The sequence below is a fragment of the Gekko japonicus genome, unplaced genomic scaffold (assembly GCF_001447785.1).
Source record: "Gekko japonicus isolate JY-2015 unplaced genomic scaffold, Gekko_japonicus_V1.1 scaffold1322, whole genome shotgun sequence".
Lineage (NCBI taxonomy): Eukaryota > Metazoa > Chordata > Lepidosauria > Squamata > Gekkonidae > Gekko > Gekko japonicus.
The window spans coordinates 45,738-73,420 of record NW_015172044.1 but is presented as its reverse complement, the minus strand read 5'-3'; the positions used below and the strand labels follow the sequence as shown (position 1 = coordinate 73,420).

Here is a 27,683-nt window from a genome sequence, read left to right as displayed (position 1 = left end):
ATTACTTTGCATCTTTCATTCAAGAAGGCCTCCTTATCTCTCCTTGCTGTTCTCTGGAAATCTGCATTCAGTTGGGTAAATCTTTCCTTTTCGCCTTTGCCTTTCGCTTTCCTTCTTTCCTCTGCTATTTGTAAAGCCTCATCAGGCAGCCACTTTGCTTTCTTGCATTTCTTTTTCTTTGGGATGGTGGAGATTGCTGCCTCCTGTACAATGTCACGAACCTCCATCCATAGTTCTTCAGGCACTCTGTCTATCAAATCTAGACCCTTGAATCTATGCTTCACCTCTACTGTATATTCATCAGGGATGAATATCAGGGATGAATATGCATCTGTAGCCATCCAGAAATCTCACAGTACTGTGAAGACACTGATGAGTTAGATCACTGAGCCTAGATTCCATGGAATGTTATTGTTCCTACTTACATGCTGAGAAACACCAAGATGAGAGACTCAAATAGGTCATATCTGAGACGTCACTGGGACAACAACACAAATGCAAACCAAGGCCTGGGTCACTGCCCCATGAATTTCTCCAAGGCATTGTGGAGAGTGGAGAGTGGAGAGCACGGATGATTCATCATGTCCTGAGATAAGATGTCAACTTGAACCCAGCCCCTTGGGTGGCCACGTTCAGGCTAAATGATAGTGATAAAAGATGAATCAGGGATTATTTTCAACTGAACAAATATATCAGGGCAGTTAAGGCTGCATCTCAGGGATTCTTTGGGGACAGGGGAGGAACCCTAAACTAGGCCCAGGTTTTTTGGACATTCAGTCCCTTCTCTACAGCCAGTATTCCAGGGAGTCAACTGCCAAGTTTCCCATTCAGTATTGGAAGCTTGCCTAGTTTTGGTGACAGGGCGTTTACGTGTTTGGAATAGCTACACTCTGACAGGTGGTCATGAACTGCAAACAGCCTTTCCTAATCTCTGAATTACAATCCAGGCCTCCAAACACTGAGGTGAAAAACAAGCAGCGGCAACGTAACCCAGATAAACCTGACTTCCACATTAAGAGGAACACGCTTGGTTCGAGGGATGCCGCTTTTCCTTCCCCCAACACAGGCTCGGTTCCTTTAACAGTTGTGACTAGTCAGTAATTCAACAGATTTCACTTTCAACACCACAATATTACCACTTCGGAGGAAGCTGCACATGCTGAATGCCTCTCTACAAAACGAATTACAAAGCTCACTGCTGGGGAAACTTAGGTGACACCCTTCTTCAACAGATTTATGGTCTTTAATTCCTCCCAGTTTTCTAGAAGTCTCCAGTCACAATTATTCTGCTTCTAATTACTAGGCTGTGCTATGTCCCATCTGAAAGTTACTAGCTTTGGAAGGAGAAAAACACTGATGACTAAAGGCCTAGAAAGTACAGATTCAAATCCCTGCCCTGCACAGTCACCAGATTCACTGGGCTATCAGAAGTAATGGTTATGCACACTTACCTGAGAGTAAGAGTCCTATTGGATTTATTTCCGAGTACATCTAATCTCTAATATGTTTACTAAGAACTAGACCCTTATGAGCTCAAGGGGATCTACATCCTGAAAAACAGAGTTCAGATCACAACCAGTGTCCCCTCTAAGCTGAGTTAGTGTGGGCTAGCTCACAGCTTTTGAGCTTCCGGCTCACACATTTTTGTCTTAGCTCAGGAAGGAGGGCTCCAGAGCAAACTAACTGATGCAGCAGCCAAATCGCTCGCCCACAACTTTCATGCCAGTAGCTCACAAAGTAGAATTTTTGCTCACAAGACTCCACAGCTTAGAGGGAGCATTGAATACAACGCTATACTATAATCACTCCTGAGCAGAAGGCATGTGGAAGTAATGAAGAGACCATATTAACAGCATAAGCAGAACCTTTGTCTGTTCAACAGGTTGTGCTACCCGTATGTTTATGGTGTGGAGGGAAGAATCTACCTAAAGAGGACCCCAGCTTGGGAGTGGTAAATACTGCTCTGTTCCCTCAAGACAAGCTAGTTATTCCTTCAAAACAAAGAGAAATAAGTGTCTCGATCGTCCACAGAACGAACAAACTAAAGCACACACCCCCTCTAGGGAGTGGCAGTCCAAACTAGGTTGGTATGACTAGCATAATGCAGGTACAAGAGAACTTGACTGTATAAGACAGAGGAGAAGAGCACAAAGCCACAGTCAACTTTATTTGGTAATAAATAGCTGGAGAAGCTTGGAGCAGTTATGGGGTGGGACTTGACTGAACTTGCTTCTATGCTTCATAGTCCTTTCCCCCACTACTCACTCCTCCCCTCCGCATGTAGGGGTGCGCGCGCACACACACACCCCCATAAGAGTCACTTCATCCATCCGGTGGGCTCTAGGCCACAATAGTTCATTTTAGAATACATGTCTGTCTTTAAGGGACTACTAGACTTCTTTTTGCTTTTGCCTTAAATCTTGATTAACTTTTGAATGTCTTTGGGGCCCAGGATAGATCTTTAAACGGCCAAGTCACCTTCCCAGAGAGGAGAACACAGGAAACAACCCCATAATTACCAACCGAACTGTTGATGACAGCCTCACCTTTTGTATAGAACACAATTCTGTAGCTGGGCTGAATTCATTGCACTGACTAAGCCAGCCACCCCCACACCACAGTGTATCCCTGGAAGCAGCCTTCAAAGGAGTGCAGCTATGCAAACTCCTCCATGGCACCTTTTCTTCTCTGTGCCAGTTTCACAGGCCAGTTGATCGGTGTCACGAAAATGTCCTGGATAGCTAGCCATGCCTATTATACGTGTCAGGACAATTCAGGCACAGAAAGGAAAGAAGGAGGAGAGCTCGACAATGCCAGCGGGTGTAGCGTGGCCGCTCTGAGCTGGGGCTGGTGATGCCGACTTATCTGACAGAGCCCTTTGAGACCCACTCTATAAACACCAGGTGTTAACACTGCAAGCACAACCAATCTTTGCCAACCGCTGCCCCGCACCCTTGTATTTGGACATGCACAAACGGATGCCCCCTTCGCAGCCTTTGCTTTGGGAGGAGGCCCCACCGCCAGCCCCCCTTCCCCCCCTCCACCCCAGGGCCTACCTTTCAGCTCATAGTCAAGCCCGGCTCCATTAGTCCTGGGGGCCGAGTGGCTCTTCTGCATCATCCTCACGCGGACTTGCTCCTGCACCCGGGCGTTCTTCAGCACCTCCGTGTCCTGCGCCTCTTTGCCTTTCCTGTCCAGCTGCTGGTCGGAGGGCAACGCCAAGGAGCACACGCCATCCTCCGGCTGCAGAGCCGACAAGAAGAAATTATTTTCCTGCATGGCAACTGGGCAAGGGGGACATGCAGCGGCCGGGCTCCTCCTCTGGCTGACCCTGCCAGGCACTGGGGCCTTGTGTGGACAAGGGGGTCGGTTCCTCAGCGACTCCTCACAGCCCTTCCCGGCACACTCCTCTGAGGCCAGGTAACCCGAGTGGCCTGTTGACACTCCAGAAAGTTGGCTCCTGACTCACAGGTGAGTGCAGGCATCAGTGGGCCCTCCCCCTGCTAAGTCAAGGGAGTTGCTCCACTCAGGTCACACACACACACACACAGGCCTCCTCCCCAACCCAGGCCAATCTGGTCCTTCTCCAAGCAGTTCCTTTCCCGGGACAGGACTCCCTCCTCTGTGCTGTAGAACAACACACACATGGTCACACCCCTCTCCCTAGCAACTGACATCAGCAGGAGGGCAGGCTTTAAGGCAGGGCAGGTCAGCCAGCTCCACCTTAAGCAGGTGAGGGACTTGGCAAGCAGGGGGCTTTAAGGTGGAATCCCAGAGATGCAAAGATGTGAGAACTCGCCCCGCCCCAGCCCGGCCCAGCAGCTGTATAAACGAGCCAGAGCGGTTGCGGGCGCGGCGCCTCCAGGGCTGGGGTTGGGCGTTGTGGGGCGCGGCGCCTTCTCCCTCGCCCCCGGTGCGCAAGAAAGGCTTGACGCTGCAAAAGGATCCTGTCCGGCCAGTTGAGCTTCTGAGATCCTGGCCAGCTTTGCAGAGCTTCCTTTCAAGCGGATACGGGAATGCGCCAAAAAGAAGGGAAGGAAGCAGAGGCGAGCAGCCCATGCCACTCGCCCATGAACTTGAGTCGCCCTCCCTCCTCGGCGGACCCGCTTTTGCTCCCTCCCGGCTTGTGAAAAATAGTGAGCGCCGCAACGTATTCCCAATCGCCGCCCTGCTGTGAGGCGCTCGAGGGAAGCCAGGCCAAAGTCCAGGATCGCTCGGCTAGACACAGAACCCTTTTGCGGCTCCTTTTGCAACATGCAACGCGCAAAAGTCACACTAGCGCGGGACTTCAGAGGGTAGGAGTGATGGCGACCTGTAGTGGTGGCTCAAGTGGTTAAGACCCTGAACTGCTGCAGACCCTGGAAAGTCAGTAGTTTAGCAGTTCGAGACCCGAGTGCAATGTTCCCTCTAAGCAATGGAGGCCTGTGAGCAAAAATTCTACTTTGTGAGCTATGGGCATTAAAGTTGCGAGCAGGAGATTTGGCTGCTGCATAAATTAGTTTGTTCTGGAGCCCTCCTTCCTGAGCTAGGACAAAAATGTGTGAGCTGGAGGCTAAAAAACTGTGAGCTAGCTCACACTAACTCAGCTTAGAGGGAACACTGCCTGAGTGCCGCATGAAGAAGAGGAGATTGGACTTATACCCCATGGCCCTTCACTACCAAAGGGAGTCTCAGAACGGCTTGCAAACTCCTTTCCCTTCTCCTCCCCACAACAGACACCCTGTGAAGCAGATGGGGCTGAGAGAGCTCTCTTGAGAACTGCCCATGAGAGAAGAAGAGATTGGATTTATACCCTCTGGCCCGTCACTACCCAAAGGGGTCTCAGAGCGGCTTGCAAACTCCTTTCCCTTCTCCTCCCCACCACAGACACCCTGTGAGGTAGGTGGGGCTGAGAGAGCTCTGACAGAAACTGCTCTTTTTCAAGGACAGCTCTTGTCAGAACTACGGCTTGCCCAAGGTCACCCAGCCAGGTGCAAGCAGAGGAGGAGAAGAAGAGGAGATTGGATTTCTACCCCGCCCTTCACTACCCAAGGGAGTCTCAGAAGAAGAAGAAGAGATTGGACTTATACCCCGCCCTTCACTAGCCAAAGGAGTCTCAGCGCGGCTTGCAAACTCCATTCCCTTCTCCTCCCCACAACAGACACCCTGTGAGGCAGGTGGGGCTGAGAGAGCTCTCTTGAGAACTGCCCATGAGAGAAGAAGAGATTGGATTTATACCCTCTGGCCCTTCACTTCCCAAGGGAGTCTCAGAGCGGCTTACAAATTCCTTTCCCTTCCCTTCCCCACAACACACACCCTGTGAGGTAGGTGGGGCTGAGAGAGCTCTGACAGAAACTGCTCTTTTTCAAGGACAGCTCTTGTCAGAACTACGGCTTGCCCAAGGTCATCCAGCAGGTGCATGTGGAGGAGTGGGGGAATCAGATCCGGTTCTCCCAGATTAGAGTCCGCACACTTAAATAACCACTACACCAAACTGGCTCCCGTCCCTGGCCCCAGCTCCTGCCAACCTAGCAGTTCCAAAGCAAGAAATTGCACGTTGACAAATAGGTGGGAAAGGTAAGTTCTGTGCGCCTTGACTTTTAGTCATGCCAGCCATATGACCACGGAAACGTCTTCGGACAGCGCTGGCTCTTCGGCTTGGAAACGGAGATGAGCGCCACATCCCTAGAGTCCGATTCGACTGGCTTTCGAGGAAGGGAAACCCTTTACCTTTACTATCTTTCTGTCAGCGGCCATTTCCTTCTACAGAAGCATCCTGTGGGTTTCTCTACAAATGCAGTCTGACTGGACTGTAGTCATGCCGGCCATATGACCACGGAAACGTCTTCGGACAGCGCTGGCTCTTCGGCTTGGAAACGGAGATGAGCGCCACATCCCTAGAGTCCGATTCGACTGGCTTTCGAGGAAGGGAAACCCTTTACCTTTACTATCTTTCTGTCAGCGGCCATTTCCTTCTACAGAAGCATCCTGTGGGTTTGTCTACAAATGCAGTCTGACTGGACTGTAAGGAAACTTTGTAGGGATTCTGAGGTACTGTTTCAGGTCATAACACCACTTTCTCACACCAGGGGAAACCCGGGGGAGGGGGGGGCTGTATACGCCAAGACCAAAAAGGGGAAGACCCATCCTGTTGCACCTCTGGAGGGGGTACAATAAAACTGCTTGCTGTGAGTCAAAAGCACTTGGGGAGAATAGAGTTGCCAACCTCCAGAGGTGCAACCTCCTATTACAATTGAGCTCCAGGCAATAGACATCAGTTCCCCTGGAGAAAATGGCTACTTTGGAGGGTGGACTCTATGGCACTGAACCCTCCCCTCCCCAAGCTCCACCCCCCAAATCTCCAGGAAGTCCCCCCCCCCCAGTGCTGGCAACCCTAGGGGAGAATCGGATGCAGGGACAAAGAACTTCACGTCTCTTCAGGAATAGCTGCCCTCCGATCAAGTGCATTCTGGGCAGAATCTTTAAAAATGTACATCGGCTGCTGTCCTCACCCCATGTGGCCATGATATTTGCCAGGTACCAGTAGGTCCTATCAGGGGTCATTTCATAGAAAAAGAGGTGCAGGAGCTCATTAGCATGACTCATTTGCATAACTCATTTGCATATGCCACACCCCCTGACATCACCCACCGCTCAGGCTCCACTGGGCTGTTTTGGATTGCTAGCTATTGGGGGGGGGGGACGCATGCAGATCTGTCCTCGCAGAGGAGGGAGAGCTTGTACCTGAATAAAACTTGGTCTTAAAGGTGCCACTGGACTGTTTTGGACCAGGGGGCGGGGGGTGGGACCTCTGCAACTTTCCTGGCTGCTTCCTGCTCTGACTGAGGGCTGCTGGGAGCAGGGGGTGGGCTCCTGTGCGCTCCTGCAGGAAATGACCCCTGGGTCCTCTACATTCACACACTCATAAACTTCCTGTGATAGCATCATGAACTAGTGGTCCTGTTCACTTTACAAGTGAACACACGTATATTCTGCATGTATATTTGTACATCTATCCAGTAATGGCCCCAGGTTTTTTCACCCACTAGGCGAGGATAGGCCCCCCCCCCCCCCCCCGTGCAGGACGGGATGGGGGTGGGTGCGGGAGCCACAGTGGGCGGGCTGAGGGGCAAGTTGCAAATGCATTCGGAGGGGCGGGATCGCTCGAGGGGAGGGGGCCTGTCGAATCCGACTCGGGATGCGGTGCTCATCTCCGTTTCCAAACCAAAGGGCCAGCGCTGTCCGAAGACATTTCTGTCGTCATGTGGCCAGCATGAGTAGACAGCGAAGCACACGGAACGCTGTTACCTTCCCACTGAAGTGGTACCTATTTATCTACTTGCCATTACTTGTTTTCAAACTGCTAGGTTGGCAGGAGCAGTTTTTCAGGTGGGGGACTATTGTTTCAGCCTTTAAAATGTATGAAGTAGCTGCCACAGTCACTTTTGATTACCGGGTGCAGTGGGACTTTGGACATGACAGCAACCCAAGCCATTAATAGAATGACACCATCCCCTCTCTTGCAGAGTACTAAACTATCTTATTAATCTCTAGGGGGAAAGTATATTCTTGTAAATATTCCTGCCCGAGGTTTTCAAGGGACAATAATTAAGACACACAACTCTCCATAAAGATGGTTTTTCCTTGGATGGCCTTCTCGAGCCAACTTAATAATTAACTAGTGTTTCTGGAGCACTGTCCAGATGAAAGACTTTGTGGACATGGGCAATGTTAATCATGGTAATAGCCAGGCCTAGCCCAGGGTGGCTTTCAAATTCTGTACAGCACAGCACAGACGATGCTGAGTATCCAGCTATTAAACATTATGTGACTAAAGGATGAATAATCCCCCTAGAAGAAAAAAGTTCTCCCAAATTAAGAAAGCCCCATTAAGAAAGAGTGTCCCTCTGTTAACTGGTGAGAAACTGAGACGTATAAAGTTGCTCATCCAACACAGAGCAAAGTTTAGTTCCCAGGCCTGTACTTCAATTTAACTGTTCACCCGCCTTTGTGTCCGCATAGAAAGTTCATTGCAGTTGGTATCCCCATTCATTTGAAACAATAATAATTCCCCAAAGATATGATAGGAGTCATAGAATCATAGAATGTTAGAGTTGGAAGGGACCTTGCAGGTCATCTAGTCCGACCCTCTGCATTCTGCAGGAGCATAGTTGAAAGATAGCCCTACAACATACCCGAAAGATAGTCATCCAGCCTCTGCTTGAAAACGTCCAGCGAAGGAGCATCCAGTCCACCACCTCCCGAGGCAGACTGTTCCACTGCTCAACCACTCTTACAGTTAGGAAGTCTCTCCTGATATTTAGCTGGTAACGACTCCCTTGTAATTTCCACCCATTAGATCTAATCTTGCAATCCGGAGCAAGAGAGAATCGATCCGCTCCCTCTTCTGCATGACGGCCCTTCAAATATTTGAAGACCGCAATCATGTCCCCTCTAAGCCTTCTCTTTCCCAGGCTAAACATACCCAACTCTTTCAGCCTTTCCTCATAAGACTTGGATTCCAACCCTCTCACCATCCTGGTTGCCCTCCTCTGGACACGCTCGCGCTTGTCAACATCCTTCCTCAAATGTGGTGCCCAAAACTGGACACAGGACTCCAGGTGAGGCCTGACCATAGCAGAATAGAGCAGATCTACCACCTCCCGTGATCTGGACACAATGCTTCTGTAATGCATCCTAAGATTGCATTAGCTTTCTTTGCAGCCACATCGCACTGCAGGCTCATGTTTAGCTTGTGAGTCTTGGGGGAGGTATATTATTTTATCTTCCTTTATGATGGTTGGCTGCGACGGTTATTAATATTAGGAATGCAAAGTCTGGCTGAGTCTGGATTATTAGGAAAACAGTCTTCCATGTCACCTGTTGCACTGCAACAGCCCCGGGGGAGAGCGTGGCCCTTCTCCCTCCTCAGATGAATTACTGCTGAGGGAATCCCGTGATGTCATTTGCTCAGGATTCATTTGAAAACCTAGACTGGAGTGGCAGGAGGGACCCTCGAACAGAAATTACCTCTGCGGTAGCTGCACCATAAAAATGTTTTGCATTCATGTAGGAGGCCTTATTTAGCTCAAAGGTCAAATCTGCGTTTGTCTTTCCCACCGGTGTCCCAGCCTTCTGACTCCACCTTCAAAAAAGCTGTCTACATTTGGTTTCGTTTTCACACCTCAACAGTGCTAGCACACTTTTGCACGTCCACATATGTTTATTGCCCTTTCATGGCGGCTCCACTGTCATTGCACCTCCACACTGCTTTAAAAGAATCTTCTCCAAAGAACGTTCAAACAAGCATAGAGAAAGACGGCATCACAGCAGCACAAAACTGATTTAAAAATGCAAATACAGATTCAACCAAAGTTGGGACACAGTCCTCTATGTGGTAGGCTGCTTCCAAGGGAAAAGGCTTTTCTTTTTTGGGGGGTGGGTGGGTGTCATGCTGATATAGGTCGAATATGCATTTGCATTTTTAATCAGTTTCGTGCGGCTGTGACACCGTCTTTATGCTTGTTTGAATGTTGTTTGGAGAAGATTCTTTTAAAGCAGTGCAGAGGTGCAATGACAGCGGAGCCCCCATGAGAAGATGATAAACATATGTGGACGTGCAAAAGTATGCTAGCACTGTTGAGGTGTGAAAACGACACCAAATGTAGACAGCTCTTTTAAAGACGGTGTCAGAAGGCTGGGACACCGGTGGGAAAGACACACACAGATTCGACCGTGGTGCTCCTGATACACAAGTGATGTTTGGATATTGTGAATATTCCTGTACTGACTTTTTTTGGCCCATACACGGGATCAATGCAGGTGTCACAGTTCAAAAGGTGAGGGCTTCTTGTGGTACCTCAGCCCCTTGAACCACTTCTAGCTTAATGCTATAACATTAACTAAAGCCAAGTGGAAAGCTGCTGTTTGACCAAACCTTTAGTTTTTTTGTTTAATTTATAGGAGGTAATATGGAGCAACAGATGTGACTATCTAATAAATGGGCCAGCCAAGAAGTCCAGTGAACCGCCACACTGCATAGCAACCTTCAAGGTGTGAGCCCTGGTTTCCTTCCTGGGTCCCATCATCACCCACATTACTGCCTCCTTGATCCTTTTACGCAGTGTAAAGTAATGAGCAATGTTCCCTCTAAGCTATGGAGTCCTGTGAGCAAAAAATTCTACTTTGTGAGCTACTGGCCTTAAAGTTGTGAGCAAGTGATTTGGCTACTGCATAAATTAGTTTGCTCTGGAGCCACCCTTCCTGAGCGAAGAGAAAAGTGTGTGAGCCGGAAGCTAAAAAACTCTGAGCTAGCTCACACTAACTCAGCTTAGAGGGAACACTGGTAATGAGTTCGCCGCATGGAGGACTCGGACGACGACATGCTTTTGCACACGTTTATTGTACTTCACTCCAACTAAGACTAACTCTAACGGCGCGACAGGGCCAACTATATACATATCCACCCAGCACCCCCTATAACCATTGGAGGGTTTGAATGTCCCGCTAAAGTGGCTATTGGTTGGGGTTGGGGGAAACCAGGATCCAAAGTTTCCTTTGTTCCAGGAGCCAAGCTCCTGCATGTGCCGCGGACCCCTAGTGGCGGTCCACGTACATAACATGCAGATGGTGTCAGGATGCAGGAGGAGACTGGGGAGAAGGAAAACTACAGGAAGGGGGCAGACTTCTGCCTCATGTACTAATGACTTTGTACATACATGCAGGGGTCATTTCCTGCAGGAGCGTACAGGAGCAGAGCTCCGGCAGTAAAGAGCCTGGGGGGTGGGCCCATGTAACAAGCCCCACCCCCTGCTCCCAGCAGCCCAGCAGCAAGAAGCAGCCAGGTAAGTTGCAGAGCTCCCCCCCTCCGGCCCCCTGGTCCAAAACAGTTCAGTGGCACCTTTAACACCAAGCTTTATTTAAGTACAAGCTCTCCCTCCTCTGCGAGGACAGATCTGCATGTTCCCCCCCCCCCCAATAGCTAGCAATCCAAAACAGTCCAGTGGAGCCTGAGCGGTGGGTGTTGCCTTCTGACACACTTCCGGTGATGTCACGGGGTGTGGCATATGCAAATGAGTTATGCTAATGAGCTCCTGCGTACGAAATGACCCCTGCATACATGTGTTTATTTTCCTGGGTATAGAGGAAAAACAAGAGTGACATTAGAAAACCTCAGCTGTATGAATATACATATGCCAATAAAGGCTTGTCAAAGTAAGTAAAACCTCAGCTGTGCTAAGACACTTGGGGTTTCTAACCTTTATGTACTAAGCCTCTTGAAAATGCAAATTTAATGGATTGCAAAATGAAACACTATTAAGATATGTCTACATTGGGTCATTTTTGCATAGTATGTAATTGGAAAACACATGAGTTGGTGTTGTGGGCATGGCCCACAATGTATTCAGTCACGGCCATTCCACTTCCTGGTGTTTTTTTAATGTGAATGTTAGTCTGAAGATGGTACCAAAGAAGAAATCGTGAAAATATAACTCAGATTAAGAGGTATCAACTAGAGCAGGGAATTCAGGGGTCATTTCCTGCAGGAGCGCACAGGAGCGGAGCTCCAGCAGTAAAGAGCCCAGGGGGCGGGCACATGCAACAAGCCCCACCCCCTGCCCCCAGCAGCCCTCAGTCAGAGCAAGAAGCAGCCAGGTAAGCTGCAGAGCCCCCCCCTCCGGCACCCTGGTCCAAAACAGTCCAGTGGCACCTTTAAGACCAAATTTTATTCAGGTACAAGCTCTCCCTCCTCTGTGAGGGCAGATCTGCGTATCCCCCCCCCCCAAATAGCTAGCAATCCAAAACAGTCCAGTGGCGCCTGAGCGGTGGGTGTTGACTTCTGACACACTTCTGGTGATGTCAGGGGGTGTGGCATATGCAAACAAATTATGTTAATGAGTTATGCTAATGAGCTCCTGCACCTCTTTTTCTGCGAAATGACTCCTGGCAGGGATACAGGGGCTGATTTGGGCTCTGCCATTTTTGCTGATCTCACTAGTCCTTTGGGATGAGCAATAATCAGCATGGGGACCAAGGCAGGCACCAGATGCTAAGTTATCACACGTGACACTCATAAGACCCCCTCTTATGTTCTTATGTAAACTCTATGGCATTGTACCCCACTGAGGTCCCTCCCCGCTTCTGAGATTACTGGAAAACTCCTTACAGGTGCGAATCCACAAATTACAGCTTCTGGCGCCAGGTTTTTCACTGGTGCCAGCAAAATCCACAAAGTTATCTTAAGCAGTGGTTCTTAAAATTATTCTAATATCTATTTAAATCTGTGATATCTTTTATCAGATTTAAATTTTATTTTTTACTATGTGGATATTCTTTTACTTACCTTTATTACTCGTTTCTGCGTGGATATGATTTATGCTGGTCTTTGACCATATTAATACATCTGCATCTGGGGCCCCTGTCCTCCACCTGCTCCTCCCTCAAATATCCAGGAATTTCCCAGCCTGGAGCTGGCAACCCTGTGCCCCACCAGGGGGTCCTGGCAACCTACATCCTCTACTCACATAACTATTTAGTAAAAGATAAAGGCAAAGGCTTTCCCTTGCTCGAAAGCCAGTCGAGTCCGACTCTAGGGTTGCGGTGCTCATCTCCGTTTCAAAGCCGAAGAGCCAGCGCTGTCCGAAGACGTTTCCGTGGTCATGTGGCCGGCATGACTAGACGCCAAGGCGCACGGAACGCTGTTACCTTCCCACTGAAGTGGTACCTATTTATCTCCTTGCAATTTCTTGCTTTCGAACTGCTAGGTTGGCAGGAGCTGGACCTAGAGACAGGAGCTCACTCCGTCATGCGGCACACTCGGGTCTCGAACTGCTGAACTACTGACCTTCCACAGCCTGCAGTTCAGCATCTTAACCACTTTTGTGTTTGTGTGTGTGTGTGTGAGAGAGAGAGAAAGAGAGGAGGAAGGGGTTCTGTGCTGAGTTCAGTGTATAGTTCCAGCATACACAGAACCAGTGCCGGATTTATGTATAGGCTAAGTAGGCTGAGGCCTAGGGCCTCTAAATCTAGGGGGACTTCACAGCCCTGCCCCCGCCCAGAGGGCAGTCTCCCCTCTCCCAAAATTGCAAACCCAAGACTTCATGCGAGGGCAGGGCCACTCGGGCCCAGCAACTATGAGACTCAGGGCCGTCCAGTGGGGCCCAATTTGAAACTCTGGGGCCCAACTGGGAATTCTTTTGTGGGCCTCGAGTTCACAGCCAAAGGTCGAATCTGCATTTGCATTTTTAAATCAGTTTGGTGCTGCTGTGACGCCGTCTTTCTCTATGCTTGTTTGAACGTTGTTTGGAGAAGATTCTTTTAAAGCAGTGCGGAGGTGCAATGACAATGGAGCCGCCCCAAAAGGAGGATAAACATATGTGGACATGCAAAAGTATGCTAGCACTGTTGAGGTGTGAAAATGACACCAAATGTAGACAGCTTTTTTGAAGACGGGGTCAAAAGGCTGGGACAACGGTGGGAAAGACAAATGTAGATTCAGCCAAAGTCTGCAGAATCTTAGAGGTATAAATAAAATCCATCTAGATTGCCCTGGTGCGGGGGCCCCCTTAGGAGCAGCCCGCAGGGCCCAATTTGGCCAAATGGCTCCAATTGCCTTAAGGCCAGCCCTGATGAGACTGTGCAGGGGTTGGACTGACAAGCCCTGCCCCTTCTAGGTCCCTGGTGCCACTATTCAGAGTACAGACTCCAGGACTCCAGAGCCAGCAGCCCAGAGTCAACAACCAGCTGCACAGCCTTCCCCAGCTCAAGGGTCAGGTCAGTAGTGTTACGTCATGTACTGCACTTTAAACAGTGGAAGAGTGTGAGTGGGGGCCCGGCTGGGGCAGATAGACCAGGCAAGCAAGCTCTCCCAAGTCCCTTCCATTCCTTCCCTCCTCCTTGGCTTGAACAGAGCAAACACATGTGACTGGCACTGGCCTCACCCCTCCCAGGCAGGGAAGTCTATCTTTCACACTTCACAGAGCCCTGTTGGTGCCTGCAGCATGCACTTGCAACCCCTTTCTCAGAACTTTTTGGATATGAAAAGAAATATTGATGGTGTCAATTTGTCCTGCCAATAAACCCAAACAATACTGCTTCATACATTAATAGTAGATTTTTTTTTCTAAAGCCATTGTAAAATCTAATAAAAGTTTTGAATATTTATTTTATAGAACATTTTTTGGCAGTTGGCTCTTTTAAATGGCTAGTATTGATTGTTGGATGGGAGCCTGGTGTTTGCTGCTGCTGAAATTATTAGATGAGAAATTATAGTTAATTATTAACCTATGTTTTTGCATCATTTTCAAGCCTCCTAATTGCATGTGTCTTGGAGAAAATTATTTTGAATCCCTTTGACAATTTTGGGAGTCTATCAACTTTTGAAAATGTTTAGATTGGAAAATGATGTTGTGCTATAGGGTTGGCTTGTTGGATGTGACAGAATAGACTCCATCTTGTGTTTGCTTAGTTTACGTTGTTTAGTTTAGTTAAGATGGCCACCCACCCTGGGAAGTAGGGCAAAACGCCAGGGTAGGCTTACAAATCCCAGATGCCTCTATGGACAAAAAGTGCGGGAAAACCAGGGGGCAGAGTCAGAAGATATAAATACCACAGCCAGCCTGGGAGGGAGGAGTCGTCCTGAGAGACCAGGAAGCTCTTGCTGCAGATTGCCCCCAGGCAGAGAGAGGCCTTGGGGATCAGGGAAGGCGGCAGCAGTGGGAAGGGATCCTGGAGGGATCCAGAACTATCTGTAGAAGGCAGGAGGCCAGGCTGCAGGTTGGTAACTGAACCTCATCCCGAAATAAAATAAGTATAGGGATCAGTTCAGGGACAGAGGAACTGAGCTTTGTCTTATTTTATTTGTGCCCGGTGGTGTTTTCCTTTCTGTGTTTGATTTAAAGTGCCTTTTTGTGTTTAAAATCGTGTTAAAATCCAGTCAATAAATTCTTTGTTCTTTGTTTTAAACCCCAGTCTGGTGCTCTGACCATGGAGTCTCCCCTGCTCTGCCCACTACCAGTGCCTTAAAAAGGGTCCTGGGAGGGAAAAAGCCCCCAAATGTGCAGATGCCAACCCTCCAGGAGAAACCCAAAGTTAGGGGGTTTCATCTCCAAACCCCAGGAGTCAGCCAGAAGGGTCTCACTGCCCCTCAAGAAAGGCATAGGTGGCAACTACTGAAAAGTGACAGAAGCCCACCAGGGAGGGGGGAAGGCAAAGCGGGGCTAAAAAGCCACAAACCGGCTACTCAGTCCCCCCAGGGCTGAGGGTGGGTGCCTGTTTCGCCACAGTGGAAAACTGAATTCTGTAACCCTTCAGCAGCAACCATCTATACCTTGTGCCAAAAGCCACTGATGGATCTATGATCTATGTGTTTATCCAGTTGAAGATTTCCCCAGCTCAAGGGTCAGGTCAGTAGTGTTACGTCATGTACTGCACTTTAAACAGTGGAAGAGTGTGAGTGGGGGCCCGGCTGGGGCATAGGATGGATAGACCATGCAAGCAAGCTCTCCCAAGTCCCTTCCATTCATTCCCTCCTCCTTGGCTTGAACAGAGCAAACACATGTGACTGGCACTGGCCTCACCCCTCCCAGGCAGGGAAGTCTATCTTTCACACTTCACAGAGCCCTGTTGGTGCCTGCAGCATGCACTTGCAACCCCTTTCTCAGAACTTTTTGGATATGAAAAGAAATATTGATGGTGTCAATTTGTCCTGCCAATAAACCCAAACAATACTGCTTCATACATTAATAGTAGATTTTTTTTTCTAAAGCCATTGTAAAATCTAATAAAAGTTTTGAATATTTATTTTATAGAACATTTTTTGGCAACATAAAGAGGGTCTTGCTCCTTCATCTGTTAAGATACACCTTGGCACATTCTATGACTTCTGTGATTTTGTAGACAGCACTACAGGTTTTTTACATTTTGCAGCAAACCAGTTTCTGAAATGTCTACATAACTTGCCCACCTGCAGTCTACCTAGTTCCTCAATGGAGCCTTTCCCTGGTGTTATCTAGGCTGATGCTATCTCCATTTGAACCCCTAGCCGCATGCCCTCTTCCTTAAGGTATGCTTTCTAATGGCTCTCACTTTGGCACTCAGGGTGGGGGAGTTGGCTGCCCTCAGAGTTTATCCTCCATACATCCAGTTCTTCCCTGGGAGGGTTGTTTCTTGCCCAAGGTTGTTTCCAAGTTTCACCTCTCTCAAGTAATTTCACTACTTGCCCTTTAGCGAATCCCTCCTCATCAAGGGGAAGAAGCACTTCACACACTGGACAGTAAAAGAGCTTTATTGTATTATTTGCAATGTACAAAAGTTTTCCTCAAGGAACTCTTGTTGCTTGTTTGTCATTCAGGCTTGTGCAAGGGCACCGCAACTTCCTCCCAGATGCTATGGTGGATTGTTCAAACTATTAAACTTTCTTACCTACACAGTGGCGTTGCCTGTTCCTTTCATGTCAAAGCTCATTTTACCAGGGCCTTCACATCATCATCAGCCTTTCTCCATGATGTTTGCATTGACATCTGCAGAGTGGTGATGTGGTCTTCAGCTGATACCTTTATTCGGCACTACGCTGTGAACATTGACAATAATCAAGAATCAGCAGTGGGGAAAGCTGTCTTACATTCACTGTTCAACTGAGGGGTCCTCCATTAGGTCTGTCAGTTCACCCCACCTCTTTTGTTGCGTAGCTTTTGACATCCCAAATGTGGGAATCCACAGAAGACCGAAGATGAAAACAATGTTGCACTTACCTGTGACTGTTGTGCATCAAGTTGTCTTCTCTGCAGGCGCACATTCCCACTTTCCTGCCCTGCTGTGAATCTCTCTTTCTCTTTGTGAATTCTGGTGGCTTGGGAGAACCTAGGGAAAATGAGACTCTTTCCTCACAGTGCATGTTGGTTTGAGACAGGGTGCTGGACAGTCCTGGAATTATGTATAGGCTAAGTAGGCTGAAGGCTAGGGCCTCTAAATCTAGGGGGCCTCCACAACCCTGCCCCCCTCCAGCGGGTAGTCTCCCCTCTCCCAAAATTGCAAACCCAAGACTTTATGCGAGGGCAGGGCAACTCTGGCCCAGCAACTATGAGACTCAGGGCCAGCCAGTGGGGCTCAATTTGAAACTCTGGGGCCCAACTGGGAAACCCAAAGTTGGGGGGTTTCATCTCCAAACCCCAGGAGTCAGCCAGAGGGGTCTCACTGCCCCTCAAGAAGGCATCGGGAAGTCAGTGAGTGGCGGCAGCTACTGAAGAGTGACAAGCCCACCAAGGAGGTGGGAGGGTGAAGCGGGGCTCATGAGCCACAAACCGGCTACTCAGTCCCCCAGGGCTGAGGGTAGGCACCCGTTTCACCACAGTGGAAAACTGAATTCTATAACCCTTCAGCAGCAGCCATTGTGCCAATAGCCACTGATGGATCTTTGATCCATGTGCTTACCCTCCCTCTTCTCCTGCCTCCTCCTGGCTGAATGAGGGCCGGAAGCGGGGTGGCCGGAAGCAGGGGGCGGTGCTTCGTCATGTGCCCCCCCCCGTACCTCACCTGGGGGAACTGCGATCCCCCGCGATCCCCCCCGAAATGACCTCTGGTAATGAAGACCAATCACTGCTTTCGTGCATCAACCACTCATTGAAGCAATAAGAGCCAGCAGTGAAGCTATCCAGCCTTGACCAACTACTGAGCCAAGTATTAGCATGCAACCAGACAAAAACCTCCTTAAAAGAGAAACAGCGAAGCAGGATGTGGAACAGCAAGCTGATTATGAGGAAGCAGTCATGATGCTGGCTCAAACTGAAAACAGAGAACTAATTCAAGAGTCACTTACTGGACAGGGAGAGGCTAAAGATAGGTAAGATAGGCCAAGCCCAAGGTGTTCCAGATGTAGATAAAGATAATGCCAAACATAGATCTACTGTAACAGACGTTGGTTTGTGGTCGAAGTATCCTATTGGATAGAGAGGGGTCCCTCTCAAGTTCTGCATCATTGTGGACCATTTTCAAATTCCAAGCAAGTGTACAAAAAGCGGTTCAGGTTTTGCACAAAAGCTCTTTTTTATTCAACAAAAGCAAATGGGGAAACATATAGCTGAGAATCGCTTGTATATTCTCCCTCAAAAGGCCGTATTTATTGCTTTGTTTGTAAACTCTTTCCAAACCTTGCATCTTCTTCCACAGCTTTAGCTACTGAAGGGTTTGATGACTGGAAAAAACCCCATCTTATCCAAACTCATGAAAACTCAGAGAAGCATACGAATGCCATGTTGGCCTACCTAACAAAGAAGCGAGGGCAAACGTTAACTTCCAAGCTAGAGGGACAAATAAAAGCAGAACAGCAGTACTGGTGGCATGTCATGGAGAGAATTATTGCTGTAATATGCACTCTTGTAGAACGAGGCTTACCATTCAGAGGAGACAATGAACACTTTGGATCTCCAAATAATGGCAATTATCTTGGTCTTTTAGAACTAGTGGCAAAATTTGATCCATTTTTACTTGCTCTTATCAATCGGTATGGACATTCTGGATCAGGCAATTCCCTCTTATTTGTCAAAAACTATATGTGAGGAAATGATTCAACTCATGGCAAAAAAAGTTAAGGATGCAATTCTGGATATTTCAGCTTTTCAGTAGATTATCAGATATGTATCACCTGAAGATGGTTTACCGAGAGATTTTTAACTTTTCTTGAGCTAAAAGACCACTCAGGAGAAAGCACGACTGATTTAGTGTTCAACTATTTCACTACTGAGCTTGGAAATGACTTTAGAAAATGCCATGGGCAGTCTTATGACAATGCTGCCAACATGGTTGGTAAGTACAACGGTATGCAACAAAAAATCATCGAAAAAAAAACAATTTGCAAGATTGATTCCATGCTCAGGTCACTCTTTAAATCTGGTGGGCCGTTCAGCTGTGGATTGCTGCCTTGATGCAGTGAACTGTTTTGGCATTATCAATGAAATATATACCTTCTTTCATCCTCCACAAAGAGATGAGCAGTTCTAAAATCATTTTTGCCACCTCAGTCTAAAGTGCCTAAATATTTGTCAGACACTAGGTGGGACGCACACGCAAAAGCCACAGAAGCTGTTTTGGAAAGTTACAGTGCTCTCACTGATGCCCTCAGTCATTCGTACTCTGATGTTAATGGGAAGGGGGAGACCAGGTTTCAAGCTAACAATCTTTTGCAGAAAATGGAAGAACTGAAATTTGTGTATGCTGCATTTTTGGACCCGTGTGCTAGGTCATTTTCACAAGGTCAGCAAAGCCCTTCAGAAATCAGACCTGTTATTGAGTTCTTGTGCAAGTTTTTACAGTTCACTTCTGGATTTTTTTATCTTGGGGGAAAATGAAATATATGCAATACTTATTGTCTTATTGGACCTAAACTCATTTTAGTGCTTTAATGACATAAGATGTACTGTTTATAACTTAACATATTAAATTCCAATATCTCCCTTATAAATAAAAGCCGAATGGTGGTGGCACTTCTCTAGAACATTCCACACACTCCAAAATCAGTTCGCTCTCTGATCTGTGATTCAGAGGGTCTCCCTATCCACTGGCTGCTTTGCCTGAGTCCTGCCTCCAACATTCTAAACATTTTGATGTTCCTCTCCCCCCCCCCATAGCCAGTCAGAACACAGAGGCTGCATTTGCATATGCAGCCTCACTGGCCTTTGCCTCGGAACACAGAGGTCGTTTGCATATGCGACTTGATTGGCTTTTGCCTCTAACAGTCTAAACAGTTTGCTCTTCTGAGGTAAAATGTGTCCAATCTCCAGGTGAGGGCTGGAGATCACTCAGAATTACAACAGCTTTCCAGACGGCAGAGATCAGTTCCCCTGGAGAAAATGGTGGGCTCTGTATCCTTATACGCTGCTGAGGTGGCCCCCATATGACAGCCAATGTGATGTAGCAGTCAGGGCTTCAGAGCACGGGAGAGGCTGCAGGTGTGTGGGAGGTGAAAAGCTGAAGAGTGAGGGGGAAATAAAGGTAGGTTGATGGTTGGCTGGGAAGGAGATAGGGTTGCCAACTCCAGGTGGGAAATTCCTGGAGAGGTGAGGGATGGAGCCTGGAGAGGGTGAACTTTTCCTTGTTTTACTCTGCCTGGTCCTCACGCCTGTTATTCGGCCTAAAGGGAGGTCTGAAGGTCTTGGGAGGGTACTCTGGGCCTTCTCAAGGGAACCTAAATCCAGAGTGGTGGCAGTGTCAGGTGACACCCCACCTGAGCCATGACAGCCCCTGAAGCCTGGATCATGCTAATGCGTTTTAAAAACAATTTTCCTAGTGCAGTTCTGACTGCAGCCACTAGGGACACAAGGAAGGCAGAGCACAACAAGCGCTCCTGGGCCTTTCTGCAAAGTTTACCGGGAGGTGGAGGGAACCCGTTTGCTGATCAGATAGGGTTGTCATTCCCCCACTGGGGCCAGGAGCTCCCCCGATTTTGGGAAACTCCATCTGCCGCAGCCCAGCTGGCCGGCAGGTGAAGCCCCACCCTCGAAAAGCCCCCTCCCCACACCACTGTTACAGGCGTGATGACGTCACCTGGTGTCAGCTATGCTGCCATGGGGGTTGGGGAGTTCATTCTGTGTCTTGGTAATTGCTATTGCATTCCTATCTCTGCTTTTCTGCCTGTGCTGAAATGCTTATCTCTACAGATGTGCAGGAGGAGGTTGTATTGTCTGGAAGTCTCCTATGTACCGTGAGAGACTCCTGGTTCCCAGCTTTCGCCACCTAACGGTTTCCTAGCTGGTCCTGCGCGCGGGAGGGTAGCTAATTGGCCCATGCCATGTGGGGGTGCATACGAATGCCCCATATCCTATTATGCTCAATGGGTTGCCACCATTCTTAACAGTGCCTGTGTTACTGCATCTATAGCTTTGCAATAAAAGTATAACCGTTACTGAATGCGTGTACTTCATTATAAGCTGTGGGTTCTGACACCTGGGAGTGATGTCATTGCATTTCTGACATCGAGGGCAACACTCTAGGTTTTGGGCAAAACTCTATGGTTTTGAGGCCCAGAAAACCATAGAGTTTTGCCCAAAACCTAGAGCTTTGCCTCTAGCATCGGAAACGCAATGACATAACTTCTGGGTGATGTCATCACGGTGCGCGCGCACAAAGCAGAAGAACTCAAGAAAGGATCAGAAGTCCCCACGCTGGCAGCCATGTAGGACCTGACAACCCTATGATCAGATCTTGCAGAAGAAGAGGAGGAGGAGGAGATTGGATTCATACCCCGCCCTTCACTCGGAGTCTCAGAGCGGCTTACAAACTCCTCCCCCTCCCCCTCCCCACAACAGACACCCTGTGAGGTGGGTGGGGCTGAGAGAACTCTGAGAGAACTGTCCTTGAGAGAACAGCTCTGACAGAACTAAAACCCATCATCAGCCAAGCCTGCAGTGGTGCAAGGGAAAACCAGCCAGGACAGGATGCAGCCTCCTAACAAAGTCTGTGGTTTCCTTTTGCCTTTAGTTCCACTCAGCTCCTGCACATCCAGATCTTGCCAGGGCAGCCTTCTTAATGTGCGGTAGCCAAATAATAATAATAAAAATCTGCCCCATCTTCTAATTTTTCTCCCCCTCCCTTTATTTTTCAGTATCAATGCCACCTCACTCATCCTGGTTGGCAACTTAGAATGTATTTAATAGTAGTATAGAAGCAAACCTCTGTTAATATTATGGATGGAAGGGGGGAGTTAATATTTCCCCAGAATCTATTATAGTAAAGGGATGCTTCTCCTCTCCCTTAACATGCATGATGATAAATGTTGATCTGCCTCAGTGGTAACAAATGAGGAACAGAAGTTAGAATTTATATATTTGCTTACTTTACCCCTTGCCTTTATCCCCAAGGGGGACGGGCCCAAGATCACCCAGCAAGCTTCCATGGCATGAGCGGGGATTTGAACCTGGGTCTCCCAGATCCTAGTCCAGCGGTTTAACCACTACACAACCTATCCTCCCTCTAAGCTGTGGAGTCTTGTGAGCAAGAATTCTACTTTGTGAGTAGGGTTGCCAAATTTAATCCACTTACCGGCGGGGGAGCGTCCTCTTGCTCTGGGAGCTGGCTGGGTGCGCGCGCGCGCGCAAAGTGCGCGCGTGCCGCCGGAACGTCACCAGAAGTGACGCGCGACGTAGCACGTTGGGGGCGTGCCCAAGATCGTCGGGCCACGATCTGGGCCACGCCCCCAACAGGCCCTACGTCGTGCGTCACAGAGGTGACGCAGCTTCGGGGGGCGGGGTTCCCCCCAGGGCTGAATTCCATCGCATCAGAAATCGGCCCTCCAAAGCGGGGGATTCCCCACGCCCCGGGCCCATTTGGCAACCCTATTTGTCAGCCACTGGCATTAAAGTTGTGAGTGAGCAATTTGGCTCCTGCATAAATTAGTTTGTTCTGGAGCCATTCTTCCTGAGCTAAGACAAAAAGGTGTGAGCCAGAGTCTAAAAATCTGTGAGCGAGCTCACACTAACTCACCTTAGAGGGAATACTGTACACCACCTTAGTTTCCACTGGAGCCTGGAGATAACCTGTGCCAAGATATTCGAGTTCCTTTCATTTTAGGCCCCGGAATTCCCATGATCATCCTGGAGCTGGTGGCCCAGTTTTGACTTTCCTAGTTTTATTTTCTGAGGAGTTATGCCTGCCACAAATGAACAGACAGACACGTGGGTCCTTTTATTATTACAGATGCTTGCTAACAGCCAGCCAAGTAATATGTTTTGTTAGGATATTTGGTTTGGATCAGGGTCATACGGGGCGGGGAGGGGGATGGAATCTTTGTCCGGGAGCGTCTCTCGGCAGCCCTGCAAGCAGATACCCTAAAGGACTAGCTTTCCTACCGTGAACTTGCTTGGTCACTTCATTCTTCATCTGAGTCCTTGCTTAGTGTGGTCCTGTTTTTAGAAATGAGATGAGTGACCTCTTGGGTGGGGGGAGGCTTCTCTATTTTTGTAGCACCTCAGTTATGGAGCATCCCTCCCACTACTCTGTACCTGGCAGAGTTTCCATCTAGCCAGAAACTGGCTGGCCCAAGGTGGCTTTCTTCACCTGCCACCTACTGGGAAGTTTTGAGTTTGCATGAGGAAACCTCCCCCCTGGCTAGTCTGTCCTCCTCGCCCTCACCAGGCCACTTCAGAAGCAGAGCAGGAAGCCACGCATATAAATGCGTGGCTTCCTGCTCTGCTTCTGAAGTGGCCTGGTGAGGGTGGGGAGGACCGTGTATGTGTCTGCTTGACTTGCTCTGTGGCTTTGCTTACTTTTTCGAATGGTCTGCTGCTTTGCGGGCATTTTGGACACTTTGTCGTCGATTCAGTGATTGCCCTGTTGGCAGGGCTCCCTTAATTGAGTTTTGCTCTGCATGGGATTTGAACTCTGTGCTACGGATTATCTTTTTGAATTAGAGACTCCTGACCTCAGTGTTTCCTGTCTGTAAAAGGGATTAATTGTTTTCCAGAACATATAAATGCTTACTTCCTTAATATGCTGTCTGTATGTTTGTTATGTATGTAATTAAACCTATAAACGACAGTACTTGCACCTGCTTGAGTTATGCTTTGTTCTTGTGGCAGAAAAGGAAACTGGACTGTGGTAGGTTTATCTGTGTTGGCCTGTTATTATATATGGGTGTGTTTCTTGGTGGGGCTTGTGAGCATGTGAAATAGCTTAGGGGAACAGAGTGTTTTCTGACAGTTTTGCTTTTTGATTCCTCTGGACCCACTTCTGAGCGCCTTTCCTTCTTGCCGGATTTGTGCCTTCTGAACACTGGTAACCCGAATGCCTCATATTGAGTGTGATTTTTTATTTTTTGCAGCCTTTGCTGTTTGCCCAAGCGTTTTAGTGAGTTTGCTTCAACACTGTTGTTCCACTGTTGTGGCATTGCATATGGGACTGTTTTATTTCTGCTGCCTTATTGCTATGTTGCTGTCTGCCGTTCCTCCCCCCCCCCCCCGTGTAATTGTGATGCTGGTGTTTTACTGTTTTATCATGCAATTATTTTATTGCTTCTGGATTTTAATCTTCTGCGGTGTGTTATGTTTTTATTAGATCGTGTTTTATTAGTATTGTAAACCAGTTGGGGATTTTTAATGGAAACCTATTAAATAAATACTTTCTCAGATAAACACTGCAGTGATGTCCTAAAACCTTCTGCCTTCAAGAAACCTTTACACATTGTCTTGTCTGCCAGGAAACGCCGTGTATTGCAGGGGGTTCTAGGCAGGGGTCATTTCGTAGAAAAAGAGGTGCAGGAGCTCATTAGCATAACATATTAGCATAACTCATTTGCATATGCCACACCCCCTGACATCACCGGAAGTGTGTCAGAAGGCAACACCCACCGCTCAGGCTCCACTGGACTGTTTTGGATTGCTAGCTATTGGGGGGGGGGCGTGCAGATCTAACCTCACAGAGGAGGGAGAGCTCGTACCTGAATAAAACTTGGTCTTAAAGGTACCACTGGACTGTTTTGGATTGCTAGCTATGGGGGGCGGGGGAATGCACAGATCTGCCCTCACAGAGGAGGGAGAGCTTGTACCTGAAGGCGGATTGGGGGGCTCTGCAACTTACCTGGCTGCTTCTTGCTCCTCGTGACCCGACTGAGGGCTGCTGGGAGCAGGGGACGGGGCTTGTTGCATGTGCCCACCCCCTGGGCTCCTTACTGCCGGAGCTCTACTCCTGTGCGCTCCCGCAGGAAATGACCCCTGGTTCTAGGGCATGTTCTAGAATGCACAGTTCATTATGCAGCACTTCCCTGTGTCGGCACATTACAAGACAGGACTGGTGGTGGTAGAAAATGCTGTGAAATGGCAGCTGACCTGTGGCAACGACATGGGTTTTTCAAGGCAAGAGATGAACAGAAGTGGTTTGCCATTGCCCGTCTCTGTGTAGCAGCCCTGGAACTTCCTTGGCAATCTCTCATCCAAGTACTAACCGGGGCCAATCCAGCTGAAAACCTCCTGTATGCTATTGCTGGTTTTCTCACTGAAGAACTTCTAATAAGTTTATGAGAAATCCCAGGGTTCCCCAGAACTAGGGACGCCAGCCTCCAAGTGGGACCTTGGGAATCCCTCGGAATTATGGTTTGTCTCCAGACTACAGAGATCAGTTCCCGTGGAGAAAATGGCTGTTTTGGTGGACTGTGTGGTCCCTGTCCTCCCCGGGCTCTACCTCCAAATCTCTCGGAGTTTCCCAACCTGGATCTGGCAACCCTACCCTGAACACAACCTGTAAAGCCCGTTTGGTGTAGTGGTTAAGTGCGCGGACTCTAATCTGGGAGAACCGGGTTTGATTCCCCCACTCCTCCACTTGCACCTGCTGGATGACCTTGGGCAGGCCATAGTTTTGACAGGAGCTGTCAAAAGGGCAGTTCTCTCAGAGCTCTCTCAGCCCCACCTACCTCACAGGGCGCCTGTTGTGGGGAGGGAAAGGGAAAGGAGTTTGTAAGCCGCTCTGAGACTCCCTTGGGTAGTGAAGGGCGGGGTATAAATCCAATTTCTTCCTCTTCTAAAATACTGCACTACTAATTTGTTTGGGCATCCCTAGTATGTAGTGCTTTTACAAGAGCTTTGCCCATAGTCCTGCCATTCGGAAGGACTTGGTTTTTGTAATTTGTATGCATGTTATTTCTCACAGTACACACTGAAACACCTAAAGTGTTAATTTCTAGGAACATGTCCATTCGTACCAGGCCAAAACTGCTTTTATGTAACCACACAAACCCAGCACTGGTCCCCTTTTAGATGTGTGCCTATCAGCTTAAAGAGGAGCACCACACATACCATGAAATGTCAATGGTAAAAGGACAGTCTGCATGATTCGTCTGGTCTTGCTCTTAGCAGATGAAATATCATTTTGCATCTCCTGCATTAGTCAGAGTAGCCCTAGGTAAGGCGTTACACCTGGAACACTGACAAAATCAGCAGACCCCACACAAAACAGGGTTTGTGTAGCTGGGAGCCAGTGGCAGGCTCTTGTGATCCACCTGCCTCTGTCTCCACCTGCTGTGGTTTTAGTCCCCCCTCAGTTCAGATTTCTCTTACACAGTCCGTCACAAAAGCAGTGAACCCATTGACATCATGCTATGTACGGCAAAAACCCGCTATTGCCTCTCGTTGGCGGGAACCAGACCCCCCCTAACCTGAACCTATGGTTCAAAATAATTCTGTGAAACTTAAAAAGGTAAAGGTTCCCTTGCTCAAAAGCTAGTCGAATCCGACTCTAGGGTCGCGGTGCTCATCTCCGTTTGAAAGCCGAAGAGCCAGCGCTGTCCGAAGAGCCAGCGCTGTCCAAAGACGTTTCCGTGGTCATGTGGCTGGCATGACTAAACACCGAGGCGCACGGAACGCTGTTACCTTCCCACTGAAGTGGTGCCTATTTATCTACTTGCAATGTCTTGCTTTCGAACTGCTAGGTTGGCAGGAGCTGGAACTAGAGATGGGAGCTCACCCCGTCATGCGGCACCCGGGTCTCGAAATGCTGAACTACCGACCTCCCACATCCGGCAGTTCAGCGTCTTAACCACTTGAGCCACCGCAACTCCTGAGGGAAACTTACCTGATGGATAATATCACTGACAAAATAAACAAATCTCTTTTGAAACCAGCTAAAACGAACTTCGATAACAAGTGGTTCCCGATACTAGAATTCTTGTCATAGCAAGAATGTATATCACCAGAATGGAAACAACTGCAGAGGTGGCTTTGAATCTTTATCTTCTCAGGGAATACAAAACAACAGATCCCACTGTTATAACGTTGTCTTATACCTTAACACCATGGGCAATTCCTACCTGAAATATCTAAGCGTATTATAAACGTCATCAAAGCAAGATCAGAGATATGCCTATGTAAGACGCGGCACGGCTGTTAAACTGCTGATATGTTATTATGTAAAACTAGCAGTAAAGCCCGTTGTGGAAATAAATACAACGGGATCTAGAAAGAGGCTCTGGGGGAGTGCTCTGGCTTTGGGCAGACAGTGTAATTTTGCTGTGGTGACCTCAGCAGGGTATAATGACAGAGTCTACTGTTTTCTCCAGAGGAACTGATTTCTGCTCCCTGAAGAGCAGTTGTAATTTTGAGTGATCTGTAGCCCTCACCTGGAGATTGGCAACAATTGTTACCCAGGACGAAATGGCTGGCTTGGAGGGTGGAGTCTATGGCATTCTACCTGTCTGAGGTCCCACCCCTCCGCAAACCCCACCCTCTCCAGGCTCCACCCCTCAAATCCCCAGGAATTTGCCAGCCTGGAGTTGGCAACCCCATCTCGTTCCCAGCTAACCATCAACCTACCATTATCTGCCCCTTTGACTTCAGCTGACTTCTGCCCTCCCTTCTGCAGAGCAATTGTAATTTTGAGTGGTCTCCAGCCCTCACCTGGAGATTGGCAATAATGGTTCCCCCTGAGGGACTGAGTGGTTTGGAGGGTGGAGTCTATGGCATTGTACCTGTCTGAGGTCCCACCCCTCCTCAAACCTCACCCTCTTCAGGCTCCATCCCTCAAGTCTCCAGGAATTTCCCATTGGGAGTTGGCAACCCTATCAGGATTGGCCCCAATATGTTTTCTCCCAAAGGCCAAAGTAGGTGACTGGACCAAACTTAGTTGCCTACCAACAGGCACTGAGGGGAAAGTAGGGTTGCCTGCTCTAAGGAGGGAAATACCTGGAGTTTGGGGGGGTGGATTCTGTAGAGGGCAGCATTGGGGGGGGG

The 27,683-nt window shown here is 48.6% G+C and overlaps 1 protein-coding gene across 1 annotated transcript in view; it reads right to left on the bottom strand.

Annotated features, from left to right (window-relative positions):
- PKP3 (plakophilin 3) overlaps positions 1-27,683 on the bottom strand; it is a 126,291-nt gene that overhangs the window by 71,265 nt on the left and 27,343 nt on the right. Inside the window, exon 2 of the mRNA XM_015420707.1 lies at positions 3,057-3,243. Within this exon, the coding sequence (XP_015276193.1) occupies positions 3,057-3,243 (187 nt within the window). The remainder of the gene's footprint in view (positions 1-3,056; positions 3,244-27,683) is intronic.